Source organism: Aotus nancymaae, unplaced genomic scaffold (genome assembly GCF_030222135.1).
Source record: "Aotus nancymaae isolate 86718 unplaced genomic scaffold, 86718_ANA_hifiasm-v0.15.2.pri h1tg000046l, whole genome shotgun sequence".
Lineage (NCBI taxonomy): Eukaryota > Metazoa > Chordata > Mammalia > Primates > Aotidae > Aotus > Aotus nancymaae.
The window spans coordinates 25,898,025-25,912,914 of NW_026988460.1; the positions used below are offsets into that span (position 1 = coordinate 25,898,025).

The 14,890-nt window shown below is 47.6% G+C and overlaps 1 protein-coding gene across 2 annotated transcripts; it reads right to left on the bottom strand.

Moving 5' to 3' along the window:
- Positions 1 to 10,230: 10,230 nt before the first annotated feature.
- TRH (thyrotropin releasing hormone) lies at positions 10,231 to 12,363 on the bottom strand. 2 transcript variants are annotated; one of them, XM_012473175.2, is made up of 2 exons: positions 12,145 to 12,363; positions 10,231 to 11,459 (listed from the first exon to the last, which is right to left on the bottom strand). In XM_012473175.2, the coding sequence occupies exons 1-2, from the start codon at positions 12,353 to 12,355 to the stop codon at positions 10,945 to 10,947; spliced, it is 726 nt and encodes a 241-aa protein (XP_012328598.2). In that variant the 5' UTR covers positions 12,356 to 12,363; the 3' UTR covers positions 10,231 to 10,944. The 2 variants fall into 2 exon arrangements, with proteins under 2 accessions (XP_012328598.2, XP_064218227.1); XM_064362157.1 differs by having other exon boundaries at positions 10,241 to 11,459; positions 12,157 to 12,355.
- Positions 12,364 to 14,890: the final 2,527 nt, after the last annotated feature.

Genomic DNA, 14,890 nt, shown 5'->3' on the forward strand with positions numbered 1-14,890 from the left:
TTTGAATGCTCTCTGTAATAAAATGGGGCTTCTTTGGAAAAAAAAAAGAAAAAAGCTATTTTTGCATATTTAAAAAATATCTGACTTAGGTTCTGGCTTCTCTTATCTGCTTCTGCATTTAATCTGTTGTTTTGGTTGACGTATATGAAGAAAACCTGGCCTCACACAGACATATAGTTGAAAAAGTGAAGACCACAAAGATTCCCTCAAAGGATAATAGGACAACTTCAAGAACAGCTGGTATACATCAAGCACGAGAGCCAACATGCTGTTCAGCTGTAGCTGTTCAACTTGGAAGCAGACTGCCTGGATTTAAATCTCAGACGTGTGGGCAAGCCACCTAAACACCCTGTGCCTCAGTTTCCCCCTAGAGAGAGGGTCAAATGACTTGTTTTCTGTGGCAAGACTAGAGCAGTGCTTGGCATATACTAAGTGCTCAATAAATACTGACTTACAATCATTGGCTTCGTGCCTGACACGAGTAGGGGCTCCCTTTTCTTCCCAGGCCAGGCATCCCTTCAGAAATCATCTTTAACCTGCCAGGAGTGACCTGGGTTCCATGCTCTCCAGGACTGCCCTGAGACCTTGACCTCCAAGGGAAACCCAGCTAACACCAGTGTGTGCCTTGTGCCATCTCTCTGGCCACAGGCCCAAAGCAGCCTTGCGGTGTGTGTGTGTGTGCCAGCCTCCTGCACATCGGACGGGGTGTACCCGTGTCGGAGCTGAGACAGTTTCCTCCCCAGCAGCTGGCGATTAGGAAGTCACTCTCTACAATGGATGAGGCCTAATCAGCCTGCTGATAATTACCAGGCCCAGAACGTGGCCGAGACTCAGGAAAGATGATCCCTGAAGACAAGAGCCACTTAAATCCTGGCATTGACCATGGGTCCCCTTGGTAACCGATAACTCTTAGCACAATTTAGCCACTGAGCTAATTGATGTTCTCCAAGGCAGTCGGCTCATACCCCGGCAGTCAAAATGGGCTCTAATTGGCGACATCCTTCAGGTAAGAAGCCCCACATGTTCTCATGCTACCCGAGAGACCCCGAGCAGGAACTGAGTCTCTCATCAAACCAGTCCTGTGATTGCATCCACTTAATCAAACTAAGGTTTGCAGAAATAACTAATTAAAGAACATATCACAGGAAGTCGTGACATTGAGGTGTTTCACAGCAAAGCAGGACAGGCACCTTCCCTGAATGTGAGAGGCAGGTGTAGTTGAAAGACCACTGGACTTGGAGTCTTCCAGAACTGGGCATGGGTCTGGTGAGCCTCAGGTACATCACTTCATCTCACTGAGTCAGGCCTTTTTCACCGTAAAGTGAGGGTATTCATGGTGCTGGAAGTGCCTTGTATAAGGCCCAGCACATATATATATATATATTTTTTTTTAATTGCATTTTAGGTTCCGGGGTACATGTAAAGAACATGCAGGATTGTTGCATAGGTACATACATGGCAATGTGCTTTGCTGCCTCCATCCCCATCACCTATATCTGGCATTTCTCCCCATGTTATGCCTCTCCAACTCCCTACCCACCACTGTCCCTCCCCTAGTCCCCCACAACAGACCTCAGTGTGTGATGCTCCCCTCCCTGTGTCCATGTGTTCTCATTGTTCAACACCTACCTATGAGTGAGAACATGTGGTGTTTGATTTTCTGTTCTTGTGTCAGTTTGCTGAGAATGATGGTTTCCAGGTTCATCCATGTCCCTACAAAGGACACGAACTCATTGTTTTTTATGGCTGCATAGTATTCCATGGTGTATATGTGCCACATTTTCCCTGTCCAGTCTATCATCAATGGGCATTTGGGTTGGTTCTAAGTCTTTGCTATTGTAAACAGTGCTGCAATGAACATTCGTGTGCATGTGTCCTTATAACAGAACAATTTGTAATCCTTTGGATATATACCCAGTAATGGGATTGCTAGGTCAAATAGAATTTCTATTTCTAATGGGACCTAATCAAACTCCACAGCTTCTGCACGGCGAAAGAAACAGTCAATAGAGTGAATCGGCAACCAACAGAATGGGAAAAAATTTTTGCAGCCTACCCATCTGACAAAGGGCTGATATCCAGAATTTACAATGAACTAACACAGATTTACAAGAAAAAAACAAGCCCATTCAAAAATGGGCAAAGGATATGAACAGATACTTTACAAAAGAAGACACACATGAGGCCAACAAGCATATGAAAAAATGCTCATCATCACTGGTCATTAGAGAAATGCAAATCAAAACTACATTGAGATACCATCTCACGCCAGTTAGAATGGCGATCATTAAAAAATCTGGAGACAACAGATGCTGGAAAGGATGTGGAGAAATAGGAACACTTTTACACTGTTGGTGGGAGTGTAAATTAGTTCAACCATTGTGGAAGACAGTGTGGCGATTCCTCAAGGACCTAGAAATAGAAATTCCATTTGACCCAGCAATCCCATTACTGGGCATATATCCAAAGGATTATAAATCGTTCTACTATAAGGACACATGCACACGAATGTTCATTGCAGCACAGTTTACAATAGCAAAGACCTGGAACCAACCCAAATGCCCATCGATGATAGACTGGACAGGAAAGATGTGGTACATATACACCATGGATTATTATGCAGCCATCAAAAACGATGAGTTCGCGTCCTTTGTAGGGACATGGATGAACCTGGAAACCATCATTCTCAGCAAACTGACACAAGAACACAAAATCAAACATCGCATGTTCTCACTCATAGACGGGTGTTGAACAATGGGAACACATGGACACAGAGAGGGGAGCACTATACACTGGGGTCTGTTGTGGGGGAGTGGGGGGGACAGCGGGGGGTGGGGAGTTGGGGAGAGACAGCATGGGAAGAAATGCCACATATAGGTAAAGGGGAGGAAGGCAGCAAATCACACTGCCACGTGTGCACCTATGCAACAATCTTGCACGTTTTTCACATGTACCCCAAAACCTAAAATGCAATTAAAAAAAAAAAGAATTTCTATTTCCAAGTCTTTGAGGAATCGCCACACTGTCTTCCACAATGGTTGAACTAATTTACACTCCCACCAACTGTGTAAAAGTGTTCCTATTTCTACATATCCTCTCCAGCATCTGTTGTCTCCAGATTTTTAAATGATCACCATTCTAACTGGCATAAGATGGTATTTCAATGTAGTTTTGATTTTGCATTTCTCTAATGACCAGTGATGATGAGCATTTTTTCATATGTTTGTTGGCCTCATATATGTCGTCTTTTGAAAAGCGTCTGTTTGTCCTTTGCCCACTTTTGAATGGGTTTGTTTTTTTCTTGTAAATCTGTTTTAGTTCTTTGTAGATTTTGGATATAAGTCCTTTGTCAGATGAGTAGATTGCAAAAATGTTTTCCCATTCTGTTGGTTGCTGGTTCACTCTAATTAATGATTGTTTCTTTTGCTGTGCAGAAGCTCTGGAGTTTAATTAGATCCCATTTGTCTATTTTGGCTTTTGTTGCCAATGCTTTTGGTATTTTAGTCATGAAGTCCTTGCCTATGCCTATGTCCTTAATGGTTTTGCCTAGGTTTTCTTCTTCTAAGGTTTTTATGGTGTTAGGTCTTATGTTTAAGTCTTTAATCCATCTGGAGTTAATTTTAATGTAAGGTGTCAGGAAGGGGTCCAGTTTCTGTTTTCTGCACGTGGCTAGCCAGTTTTCCCAACACCATTTATTAAACAGGGAATCCTTTCCCCATTGCTTGTTTTTGTGAGGTTTGTCAAACATCAGATGGTTGTAGATGTGTGGCGTTGCCTCTGAGGCCTCTGTTCTGTTCCGTTGGTCTATATCTCTGTTTTGGTACCAGCACCATGCTGTTTTGATTACTGTAGCCTTGTAGTATAGTTTGAAGTCAGGTAGCGTGATGCCTCCAGCTTTGTTCTTTTTGCTTAGAATTGACTTGGCTATGTGGGCTCTCTTTTGGTTCCATATGAAGTTTAAGGTGGTTTTTTCCAGTTCTGTGAAGAAGGTCATTGGTAGTTTGATGGGAATAGCATTGAATCTATAAATTGCTTTGGGCAGTATGGCCATTTTCACGATATTGATTCTTCCTAACCACGAGCATGGAATGATTCTCCATCTGTTTGTGTCCTCTCTTGAGCAGTGGTATGTAGTTGAGCAGTGGTATGTAGTTCTCCTTGAAGAGGTCCTTTACTTCCTTTGTTAATTGTATTCCTAGGTATTTTATTCTCTTTGTAGCATTTGTGAATGGCAGTTCATTCTTGATTTGGCTCTCTTTAAGTCTGTTATTGGTGTACAGGAATGCTTGTGATTTTTGCACTTCGATTTTGTATCCTGAGCCTTTACTGAAGTTGCTTATCAGTTTCAGGAGATTTTCAGCTGAGATGATAGGGTCTTCTAAATATACAATCATGTCATCTGCAAATAGAGACAATCTGACTTCCTCCTTTCGTAACTGAGTACCCTTTATTTCTTTTTCTTGCCTGATTGCTCTGGCTAGAACTTTCAATACTATATTGAATAGGAGTGGTGAGAGAGGGCATCCTTGTCTAGTGCCAGATTTCAAAGGGAATGCTTCCAGTTTTTGCCCATTCAGTATGATATTGGCTGTGGATTTGTTGTAAATAGCTTTTATTATTTTGAGATACATTCCATCGATACCTAGTTTATTGAGAGTTTTTAGCATAAAGGGCTGTTGAATTTTGTCAAAGGCCTTCTCTGCCTCTATTGAGATAATCATGTGGTTTTCGTCTTTGGTTCTGTTTATGTGGTGAATTACGTTTATAGACTTGCGTATGTTGAACCAGCCTTGCATCCCCAGGATGAAACCTACTTGATCGTGATGGATAAACTTTTTGATGTGCTGTTGCAATCAGTTTGCCAGTATTTTATTGAAGATTTTTGCATCTATGTTCATCATGGATATTGGCCTGGAGTTTTCTTTTCTTGTTGAGTCTCTGCCAGGTTTTGGTATCAGGATGATGTTAGTCTCATAAAAACATTTGGGGAAGATTCCCTCTTTTTGGATTTTTTGGAGTAGTTTCAGAAGGAGTGGTACCAGCTCCTCTTTGTACGTCTGGCAGAATTAGGCTATGAACCCATCTGGACCTGGGCTTTTTTTGGTTGATAGGCTGTTAATTGCTGCCTCAACTTCAGCCCTTGTTATTGGTCTATTCAGGGATCCGACTTCTTCCTGGTTTAGGCTTGGAAGGGTGTAAGTGTCCAGGAATTTATCAATTTCTTCCAGGTTTACTGGTTTATGTGCATAGAGTTGTTTGTAGTAATCTCGGATGGTGGTTTGTATTTCTGTGGAATCTGTGGTGATATCCCCTATATTGTTTTTTATTGCATCTATTTGATTATTCTCTCCTTTCTTTTTTATTAATCTAGCTAGTGGTCTGTCTATTTTGTTGATCTTTTCAAAAAACCAGCTCCTGGATTTATTGATTTTTTTGAAGGGTTCTTTGTGTCTCTATCTCCTTCAGTTCTGCTCTGATCTTAGTTATTTCTTGTCTTCTGCTAGGTTTTGAGTTGTTAAAATCTTACTCCTCTAGCTCTTTCGATTTTGATGATAGGGTGTCGATTTTAGATCTTTCTTTGCTTCTCATGTGGGCATTTATTGCTATGAATTTTCCTCTAGACACTGCTTTAAATGTGTCCCAGAGATTCTGGTATGTTGTGTCTTTGTTCTTGTTGGTTTTAAAGAACATCTTTATTTCTGCCTTCATTTCATTGTTTATCCGGTTAACATTCAAGAGCCGGTTGTTCAGTTTCCATGAAGTTGTGAGGGGTTCTGAGTTAGTTTCTGAATTCTGAGTCCTAATTTGATTGCACTGTGGTCTGACTGTTATGATTTCCATTCTTTTGCATTTGCTGAGGAGTGATTTACTTCCAATTATGTGGTCAATTTTAGAGTAGGTGTGATGTGGTGCTGAGAAGAATGTATATTCTATGGATTTGGGTTGGAGAGTTCTGTAAATGTCTTTTAGGTTTGCTTGGTCCAGGTCTGAGTTCAAGTCCTGGATATCCTTGTTAATCTTTGGTCTGGTCAATCTGTCTAATATTGACAGTGGAGTGTTAAAGTCTCCCACTATTATTGTGTGGGAGTCTAAGTCTCTTTGTAGGTCATTAAGAACTTGCTTTATGTATCTGGGTGCTCCTGTATTGGGTGCGTATATATTTAGGATTGTTAGCTCTTCTTGTTGCATTGATCCTTTTACCATTATGTAGTGCCCTTCTTTGTCTCTTTTGATCTTTGTTAGTTTAAAGTCTACTTTATCAGAGATGAGAATTGCAACTCCTGCTTTGTTTTGCTTTCCAGTTGCTTGGTAGATCTTCCTCCATCCCTTTATTTTGAGCCTATGTGTATGCTTGCATGTGAGATAGGTTTCCTGGATACAGCACACCGATGGGTTTTGACTTTTTATCCAATTTGCCAGTCTGTGTCTTTTGATTGGGGCGTTTAGCTCATTTACATTTAAAGTTAATATTGTTATGTGTGAGTTTGATCCTGCCATTTGGATGATAGCTGGTTGTTTTGCCCATTAGTTGACACAGTTTCTTCATTGTGTTGATGCTCTTTACCATTTGGACGATTTTGGAGTGGCTGGTACTGGTTGTTCCTTTCTATGTTTAGTGCTTCTTTCAGGAGCTCTTGTAAAGCAGGCCTGGTGGTGATGAAATCTCTGAGCATTGCTTGTTCATAAAGGATTTTATTTCTCCTTTGCTTATGAAGCTTAGTTTGGCTTGATATGAAATTCTAGATTGAAAGTTCTTTTCTTCAAGGATGTTGAATATCGGCCCCCACTCTCTTCTGGCTTGTAGGATTTCTGCTGAGAGATCCACTGTAAGTCTGATAGGCTTCCCTTCGTGGGTAACCCGACCTTTCTCTCTGGCTGCGCTTAGCATTTTTTCCTTCATTTCAACCCTGGTGAATCTGATGATTATGTGCCTGGGGGTTGCTCTTCTTGAGAATATCTTTGTGGTGTTCTCTGTATTTCTTAGACTTGAATGTTGACCTGACTTGCTAGGTTGGGGAAGTTCTCCTGGATAATATCCTGAAGAGTGTTTTCCAGCTTGGATTCATTCTCTCTGTCACATTCAAGTACACCTATCAAACATAGATTAGGTCTTTTCACATAGTCCCATATTTCTTGGAGGCTTTGTTCATTTCTTTTCACACTTTTTTCTCTAATCTTACCTTCGTATTTTATTTCATTGAGTTGATCTGCAATCTCTGATATCCTTTCTTCTGCTTGGTCAATTCGGCTATTGAAACTTGTGTATGCTTCGTGAAGTTCTCGTGTTGTGTTTTTCAGCTCCATCAATTAATTTATATTCCTCTCTAAGCTGTTTATTCTCATTAGCGTTTCATCAAACCTTTTTTCAAGGTTCTTAGTTTCTTTGCATTGGGTTAGAACATGATCTTTTAGCTCAGAGAAGTTTGTTATTACCCACCTTCTGAAGCCTGTTTCTGTCAATTCTTCACACTCATTCTCCATCCAGCCTGTTCCCTTGCTGGTGAGGAGTTGTGGTCCCTTGGAGGAGGAGAGGTATTCTGGTCTTGGGTATTTTCATCCTTTTTGCACTGGTTTCTTCCCATCTTTGTGGATCTGTCTACCTATGGTCTTTGTGGTTGGCAACTTTCAGGGGGTGTCTGAGTGGATGTCTTTTTTGTTGCTGATGAAGTTATTTCTTTCTGTTTCTTAGTTTTCCTTCTAACAGTCAGGCCCCCCTGCTGTAGGACTGCTGGAGGTCCACTCCAGACCCTGCTTGCCTGGGGATCACCTGCAGTGGCTGCAGAACAGTAAGGGTTGCTGCCAGTTTCTTCTTCTGCTATCTTTGTCCCAGAAGGATACCCACCAGATGTCAGCCTGAGCTCTCCTTTATGAGGTGTCTCTTTGGTTATATGGGGGTCAGGGAGCTACTTCAGGAGACAGTCTGTCCCTTATAGGAGCTCAAGTGCTGAGCTGTGAGCTCTGTTGTTCTGTTCAGAGCTGCTAGGCAGGTACGTTTAAATCTGCTGCAGCAAAACTCATAACTGCCTTTTTTTCCCAGGTACTCTGTCCCAGAAATGTGGGGCTTTATTTATAAGTTCCTGTCATTCTGCTGCCTTTTTTCAGAGATGCCCCGCCCAGCAAGGAGGTGGCCTAGTCACAGTGTGCCAGCAGAGGTGTTGCTGAGCTGCCGTGGGCTCTGCCCAGCTGCTGTGTGAACCTCCTTGCAGTTTTGTTTATAAAGGTATAGTTAGAACTGCCTCGGTAATGGCAGACTGTCTCTGTAATGGCAGACTGCCTCGGTAATGGCGGACTGCCTCAGTAATGGTGGACTGCCTCAGTAATGGTAGATTGCCTCAGTAATGGTGGACTACCTTGGTAGTGGTGGACTGCTTCGGTAATGGTGGACGCCCTTCCCCCCACAGAGTGGGACTGTCCCAGGTCCAGCTGTGCCTGCCATGAAACTCTGAATCTGGAGCATTTCAGATTGCTGGTCTTTGTGGAGGTGGGACCAGCCGAGCCAGATCACCTGGCTCCCTGTTTCAGCCCCCTTGTTTTCAGTTGAATGGGTGACTCTGTCTCTCAGGTGTTCCAGTCGCCAGTTGAAATGGCACACAGGTACAATCACTCACAGGGGCAAAGGGAAAAACATTAAAGAGCTGGAGGGAGTGGGCTTCTTACTCTTCAAATGGTCTCATTTCTGAGGAAGAAGCCACATCCTACAAATCAGTGAAGTTTGACAGCATGAGAGGGTGGGATGTGTCCCTGGGCTTAACTTCTCCACAGTCAGCTACAACTCAACTTTCCTCAATTACAAATGGACATGGCAGCCTGGCCTCCTGGGCAGTCACAAGGAGCCAATGAGAAAATGTCTGTGAACACTGAGCACCCAGAGAGCACTCTATGAGCAATCTCTATTCTTTTTAGAGGGCCTGCCTTCAGAGGGGGTCTATGGGCAGAGGGAATCTTGCTAGGGCCCACTTGCCCTAATGGTGACAGTGAGGTGGTTAAGGGCTTCCAGAAAGCAGCTAGGGGGTATGGAGAGTCAAGCCCAGGGGCAAGGTCAGATCTACATGCCTGACCTTGGGGCAGGACCCTCATCTCTGTGTTGGTTCCTTCATCTGAAAAAGAGGAGGTGTTGATTTCTCATTCATCAAATGCTCAATATGTCAGAGGGCTCTTAGGAACACTGTGGGGAAGATGGTGTGAATGCATCTTGTCAACCCCAGATTCTCCTGTCTCTTCACTCCCCACCCCACTTGAACCATGAGCTCCAAAGGGAGAGGAGCTGGGTCTTGGACAACTTTCTTGCTCCCCACTCCCTCTGCCCGAGAAGGTGTCCAAAAGCTCTTTGTAGAAAAGTTGAAAAGCCCATTCATCCACCAATGAGAGGGTCATCTAACTAATTCAAAGTCTAAGGCTATGGAGATTTGGGAGTTTAGTTTAAGTCAGAGGTTGCAAACTGGCCATGAGTGGGCCAAATTCATCTCAGAGAAGTTACTTAATTTTTGGCTTCCTCATTATTAAAATGAGCATATTAATATCTGGAATGACTGTCAAGGATTAAAATAATTAATATATGCAAAGTGTTGAGGACAGTGTCTGACACATAAGTGTTGTGTATTTGTTTTATTATTATTAATATTATTATTAGAGTCACATTCTTAAAGTCTTTGAATTCAAGTGTCTTCACATGACTTCCTCAGTTAACTCTAGCTCACACCACTCCCTCCTGTCCTGCCCTGAGCCCCAGAAGATCCCTGGTTTGTGTCTCCTGACTGCAGCCTGGTCCTCTGCCCTCTTTGTTCCTGTTGGTTAACAGGCTGTTTGGTAACACAGATTGTCAACAGAACCATGAAGATTATAGACCTGAGCCAAACCAGTTCTCCCCTCTCACCTCCCGTCTCACCACCACCCCCGCCTCCCAAATCAGGCAAACTCAAGGCAGGTCCCTGAGCTGGCCTCTCAGACCCATGGCTCCACCTCAGCCAGCTGTGTATCTTTGGGCAAGCCCTTCCTCCTCTCCAGGCCTTAGTCTCCCCAGGAGTCAAATGGGCTCCAGAACCCCATCCACCTCCAAAGTGTGTTCTGAAATAGGGACAGTAGAGAGGACTTGTCATCCCCCCTGGGTCCCTAATTCCCTCTGTAGCAGAGCTGGGAACTCTAGTCCCATCCCCTTTTAAATATCCCTCTCAATGAGAAAGAAGAATCCCATGCCGGCTGTGACAGAACAGCAACCACAGAGCTCCATGATTATCTGGATGCAGGTTTTATTATCATTAGGGTAACTGTCATTGACAAGGGGAAGGGGCTAAGAGGGTTATATACAAACCACAGTTCTTGGGCGATGTTTCAGTATTCCCATCCATGTTTATCCCACAGCCACACACAGTGCAACACCATAGGGTAGTCTCCTACATATGCTTCTCCCAGCAGAACACAGCTGTGGGTCAGGGCTCTACCCACCCACAAAAGGAAGCCCAGAAAGGGGAAGACACTGGGTCATAGGGATGAAATTTACACGTGGAGAATCCTGCCAGATGGGTTAGGAGATGGAAGCTGGATTTACACATCAACGCTTCAGTCCCACCCCATCCTCACTGGCTGCCCTCCCCAGGGGCTCCCTGCCCCACTTGGGGAGACTTTGCAAGACACAAAAGGACCATCTTAACCAGAGCTAAGGAAGGAGCAGGCCTGTGGGGGTGGAGGAGAGAGGGGTTCTAGGATCTGCCCCCTTGCCTGTGGTGCTAAGTGAGAGAATATGGGGTTTAAACTTCTAGGCTGATTTTCTCACATGCCTAAAGGAAAGGGGCAAGGCCACGGGCTGGGATGTGTGTCAATCTGGGGCTGGGAGGGAGGGGCTCAGACTTAGGGATCTAATGAGAGAATGCAGAGGTCATGAAGGGTGGGGCACACAGGGCTCGAGACATCCTTAGACCACAAACTCGACTTCAGGGGAAACTGGGTTCACTCCTCCAGGGGCTCCCTGACCCAGGCCACCCGCCGGCCAAGGCTCTGTTGCTTTTCCTCAGCTCCCTGGCTCCTGCTCAGGTCATCCAGGAGCCCCAGCAAGAGGACCGCTTGACCACAGGCTCCCTGGGGCTCACAGGAGCCTCCCACGGCCCTCTTGCCCGGATGTTGGCGTTTCTCAGGCATTAACTCTTCCTTTCTCTCTTTCTCTTCCTCCTCTTCTTCCCAGTTCCTTTGAGCCTTGGGATCTGCTAGCCGTCTGCCTGGGTGCTGCCGCCTGGTGACAGCATACCCAAGCCAGGGAGAGCGCCGACCAGGGTGCTGCCGCTTGTGCTGGGTTGCATTGACTGACCGTGAAGCCTCGTCTTCCCGTCGGCCAGGGTGCTGCCGTTTGTGGGGTCCCACAGCCCTCCCTTCTTCTTCTTGCTCTTCAACTCCCACTTCCTCCTCCTCCTCTCTTTTGCCTGGATGCTGACGTTTGGAGAGCCAGTTAGGTTGAAGGATCTGGGACGCTGCGGAGGGAAAGAGGTCCGTGAGGGGCCTCTGACCCCTGTAATAGGCAGGTGCCTGAGTGCTCACTCCGGCTTTCCTCCTAGGCAGGGCACATTTTCTGCAGCTCCCACTCAGGGGCGAGGTTTTGCACCTGCCCCTCAGGTCTCACAGATACACACACTCACACAACAGTCAATGGCATTGCCTCTGGGTTCCAATCCCAGCTCAGTGACTCCCTAGTTGGGTGACCATAGGTGTGACCATACACGACTCAATTGATCTCTGAGAGCCTCAGTTTTCCTCTGTGTAAAATGGTAATTACATAGTTGTTAGGAAGATCAAACAGTGTAATAAAGTGTTTGAAGTGCTTAGAATAGTGTCTGGCACAGAAGTGCCTAGTCAATAGTAATTCAAACTGTCACACACAAAGAAACTCTCTCCCTAGTACACAGAAGCTTCCCCATTGAGGGCCGGCTCTGTGTGAAACATTCCCAGCATTGAGAGAGGGGAGGAATCTGACCCCAAGGAATAGTCAACTTCAGACCCTACCCAGTCGTGGCCAGGGAGGTTTCTGAGCTTTTGAAAGGCAGGAGGCTAGATGACCAAGCCTCCCCTCCCTTCTGCCTCCAGGCTTCCACTACCCTCCCGGCAGCCTAGCCCGACAGCACCCCGCCCACCCCTCCCCCGACAGCCCCATCCACTCACCGGAGTGCTCACCCTGGTCCTTCTGCAGCCGCAGGATGTTTTCCCGAAGGAAGAGGAGGCGCTCCGCCTGGCGCAGGAGGTCGTCCAGGCCGGGACGCTCCGCGGCCGTCACCGCCTCCTGCTGGGCTGCCTCTGGCTGAGCACGGCCGCCAGGAACACCGATCAGGTTCAGGGTCAAAGCCAGGGCGAGCAGCAACCAAGGGCCAGGCATCGCGGCGTCTGGGATAGGGGACAGAGCCTGAGCGCACCGAATCCCAGCACATCCCTCTCCATCTCCCCCGACGCCCGCCAGGAACAAACCACGCACAGTTCAACCGCCCTCCCAGAAGCAGAACCACTACCCCTTGTGCAGGAGCGGGAGCAGCGGCGGGGTCTGCCCGGGCTCTGCGTCCACACCTGTTACCTCTAGGCGTCTTCGCCCCCACCGGTGCCTGTAATGCCTGCGCCCAGTTCTGCTTGTGCAAGGGAGGAGGCAGTGGGAACCTCATTGCCAGCGCCACCGCCACCCTTCAACGTGACGCGGAGCTGGGGAGCCAACACTGGGACTGCCTCGCCGGGAGTGCAACCACTGAGATTGCAGCGCCAGGCACAGCCGCGACGCTAAAGACTGCATCCCCCCAAGACTGCCCCCAAGGTCCCCTTCGCCACATTGGAATTCCAATCTCCATGGCCGACGCCCTCATTCCAACGGGAAGATCCCATTTCTAGCGCTAAGATTCGGGTTCTAAAGCTCCAAGTCTATTTGTAAAGCTAAGATTCTATTTCTAATGCTAAGCTTTCATGACTAAGCCAGGAATCCGATTCTAACGCTAAAATCCTAATTTCAACGCTAATTCCAACGCTAAAATTCTATTTCTAGCGTTGAGATTCGGATTTGAACTCCTAGGTTCTCACGCCGACGCCCTGAATGCCCAGTTCTGTCTGGGGAAGGGGGTACCGCGGAGCTCCCACCCTGCGGTCTGGACTCAGGGCACCTGAGTGTCCAGCAGCGAGCGCCACCGGCGTGACCCCGCCGTGCCTCCCGTCGGGTCCCCGGCCAGCGCTCGGGGAGGACCCGGAGGTGCGAGCGCAGCGCCCACCTGTGCACCGGCCTCGCGCTCCAGGAAGCGCTTGGAGAACAGAAAGCGAGGGCGGGCCGAGAGGGCTCCCGGACGCAGCCTGCGGAGAGAGAGGGGTCGGGGCGCTTACCTGCCAGGCGTGGGCTCCACAACATGGGTCCGGGATCCGGGGACTGGGAGTCTACAGTCGGCAGGTCGGGAGTCCGCAGCGCTGAGGACCCCGGGCGCCGGCCGAGCGCTCTTCCGCGGGGCAGCCGCTTATATCTGCACGAGGCGGCGGCTCCGGTGAGGTCAGCGGGGAGGGGTCGCGGCCGCCGGGAAGGGGCGCTGACGGCAGCGGGCCCCGCGGGACCCCGCCCTCCCGCTCCTCCGGAAATCTGGGGCTGGGATGGCGAGGACCCAAGCGGGGGCGTGGAGGCACGGGCTGCAGGATGGGGCGCTGGCGCGGGGTCGTTTCTACACCGCCTCCAGTGGAGATTTGTTGACGAGAACACTCGGTTAGGGGGCAAAGGGACAGAGAGATTGAGAGAAGCACACCAGTAAACAGAGGCGCACGAGAGACAGAGAAGGCGAGGCAAAGACCGAGATCCACACGGAGACAGACGCACGGAGAGACCAGTGCAGACACACACGAAAGGGACACGGCCGCAGAGACCAGTGCAGAACGCACACGGGCGAGAGTAGGGCGCGAGAGAGAATGGGGGACAAGTGGGATTGGAGCTCTGTTTTTTTAAGAGAGATAGGGTCTCACTTTGTCCCCCAGACTGGAGGCAGTGGCGCAATCACGGCTTACTGCAGCCTCGAGCTCCTGGGCTCAAGTCATCCTCCTGCCTCGGCCTCCTGAACCTCTGAGATGACAGGTGTGAGCTACCCTGCAGGCTCTGGAGTGCTAATCTTAACTGTGTCATTCCTGGTAGTGCCTCTGCTTCTCTGGGCCTCGGTTTTCTCCTCTGTGCAATAGGAGCCCAGAGGACAGCTTTCAGAATTCTGAAACTGGCAGCCTATAGGCTACAACCAGTTCATGGACAATTTTGATTGACTTCCGTAGTGTTTTGAAAAAATTTGAATAACCAACATTTTAATACCAAGATAACTTAGAAAAAAAATGTGGATTTTTGGTTTCTCTTGAAAATCTCTTGAAAAGGAGTGGGCCCACATTTCCTCCTGCCAACAGCCAGGTGAAGCTGAGCCTGGCTGTCCGGGCCACCACAGTCCCCACCACTCCCTAATGTCTCCCAATGCATTGCTCCTGTCACTGAGGAGGGACATTGGAATCTGCAGCCCCTGCACCAGAAATCTATTGGAGTTCACCCTACTCTGGCAAAGGAGGGGAGGGGAAGCAGGGAGGAGAAACACATGGTGCCAAGGAGCTTGTCCCCCAATCATTCCCCAGAGTCCCAGATGTGGGACTGCCACATCTAGCCCTGGTGACTGCCTCTATCTTGAAACTTTTTTTGAGACAGAGTCTCATTATGCCACCCAGGCTGGAATGCAGTAGTGCAATCTCAGCTCACTGCAGCTTTGACCTCCTGGGCTCAAGGGATCCTCCAACCTCAGCCTCCCAAGTAGCTGAGACTACAGGCAGGCACTGTAATTTTTATGGCTAATTTTTAAAATTTCTTGTAGATACGGAATCTCTTTATACTGCCCAGGCTGGTCTCAAATTCCTAGACTCTAGCGATCCGGCC

Coding starts and splice junctions, on each gene's coding strand:
- TRH (XM_012473175.2), bottom strand. CDS start 12,355: ATGCCTGGCCCTTGGTTGCTGCTCGCCCTGGCTTTGACCCTGAACCTG. Junction 11,460..12,144: donor GGACCAGGGTGAGCACTCCG/GTGAGTGGATGG, acceptor TTCCCTCCGCAG/CGTCCCAGATCCTTCAACCT.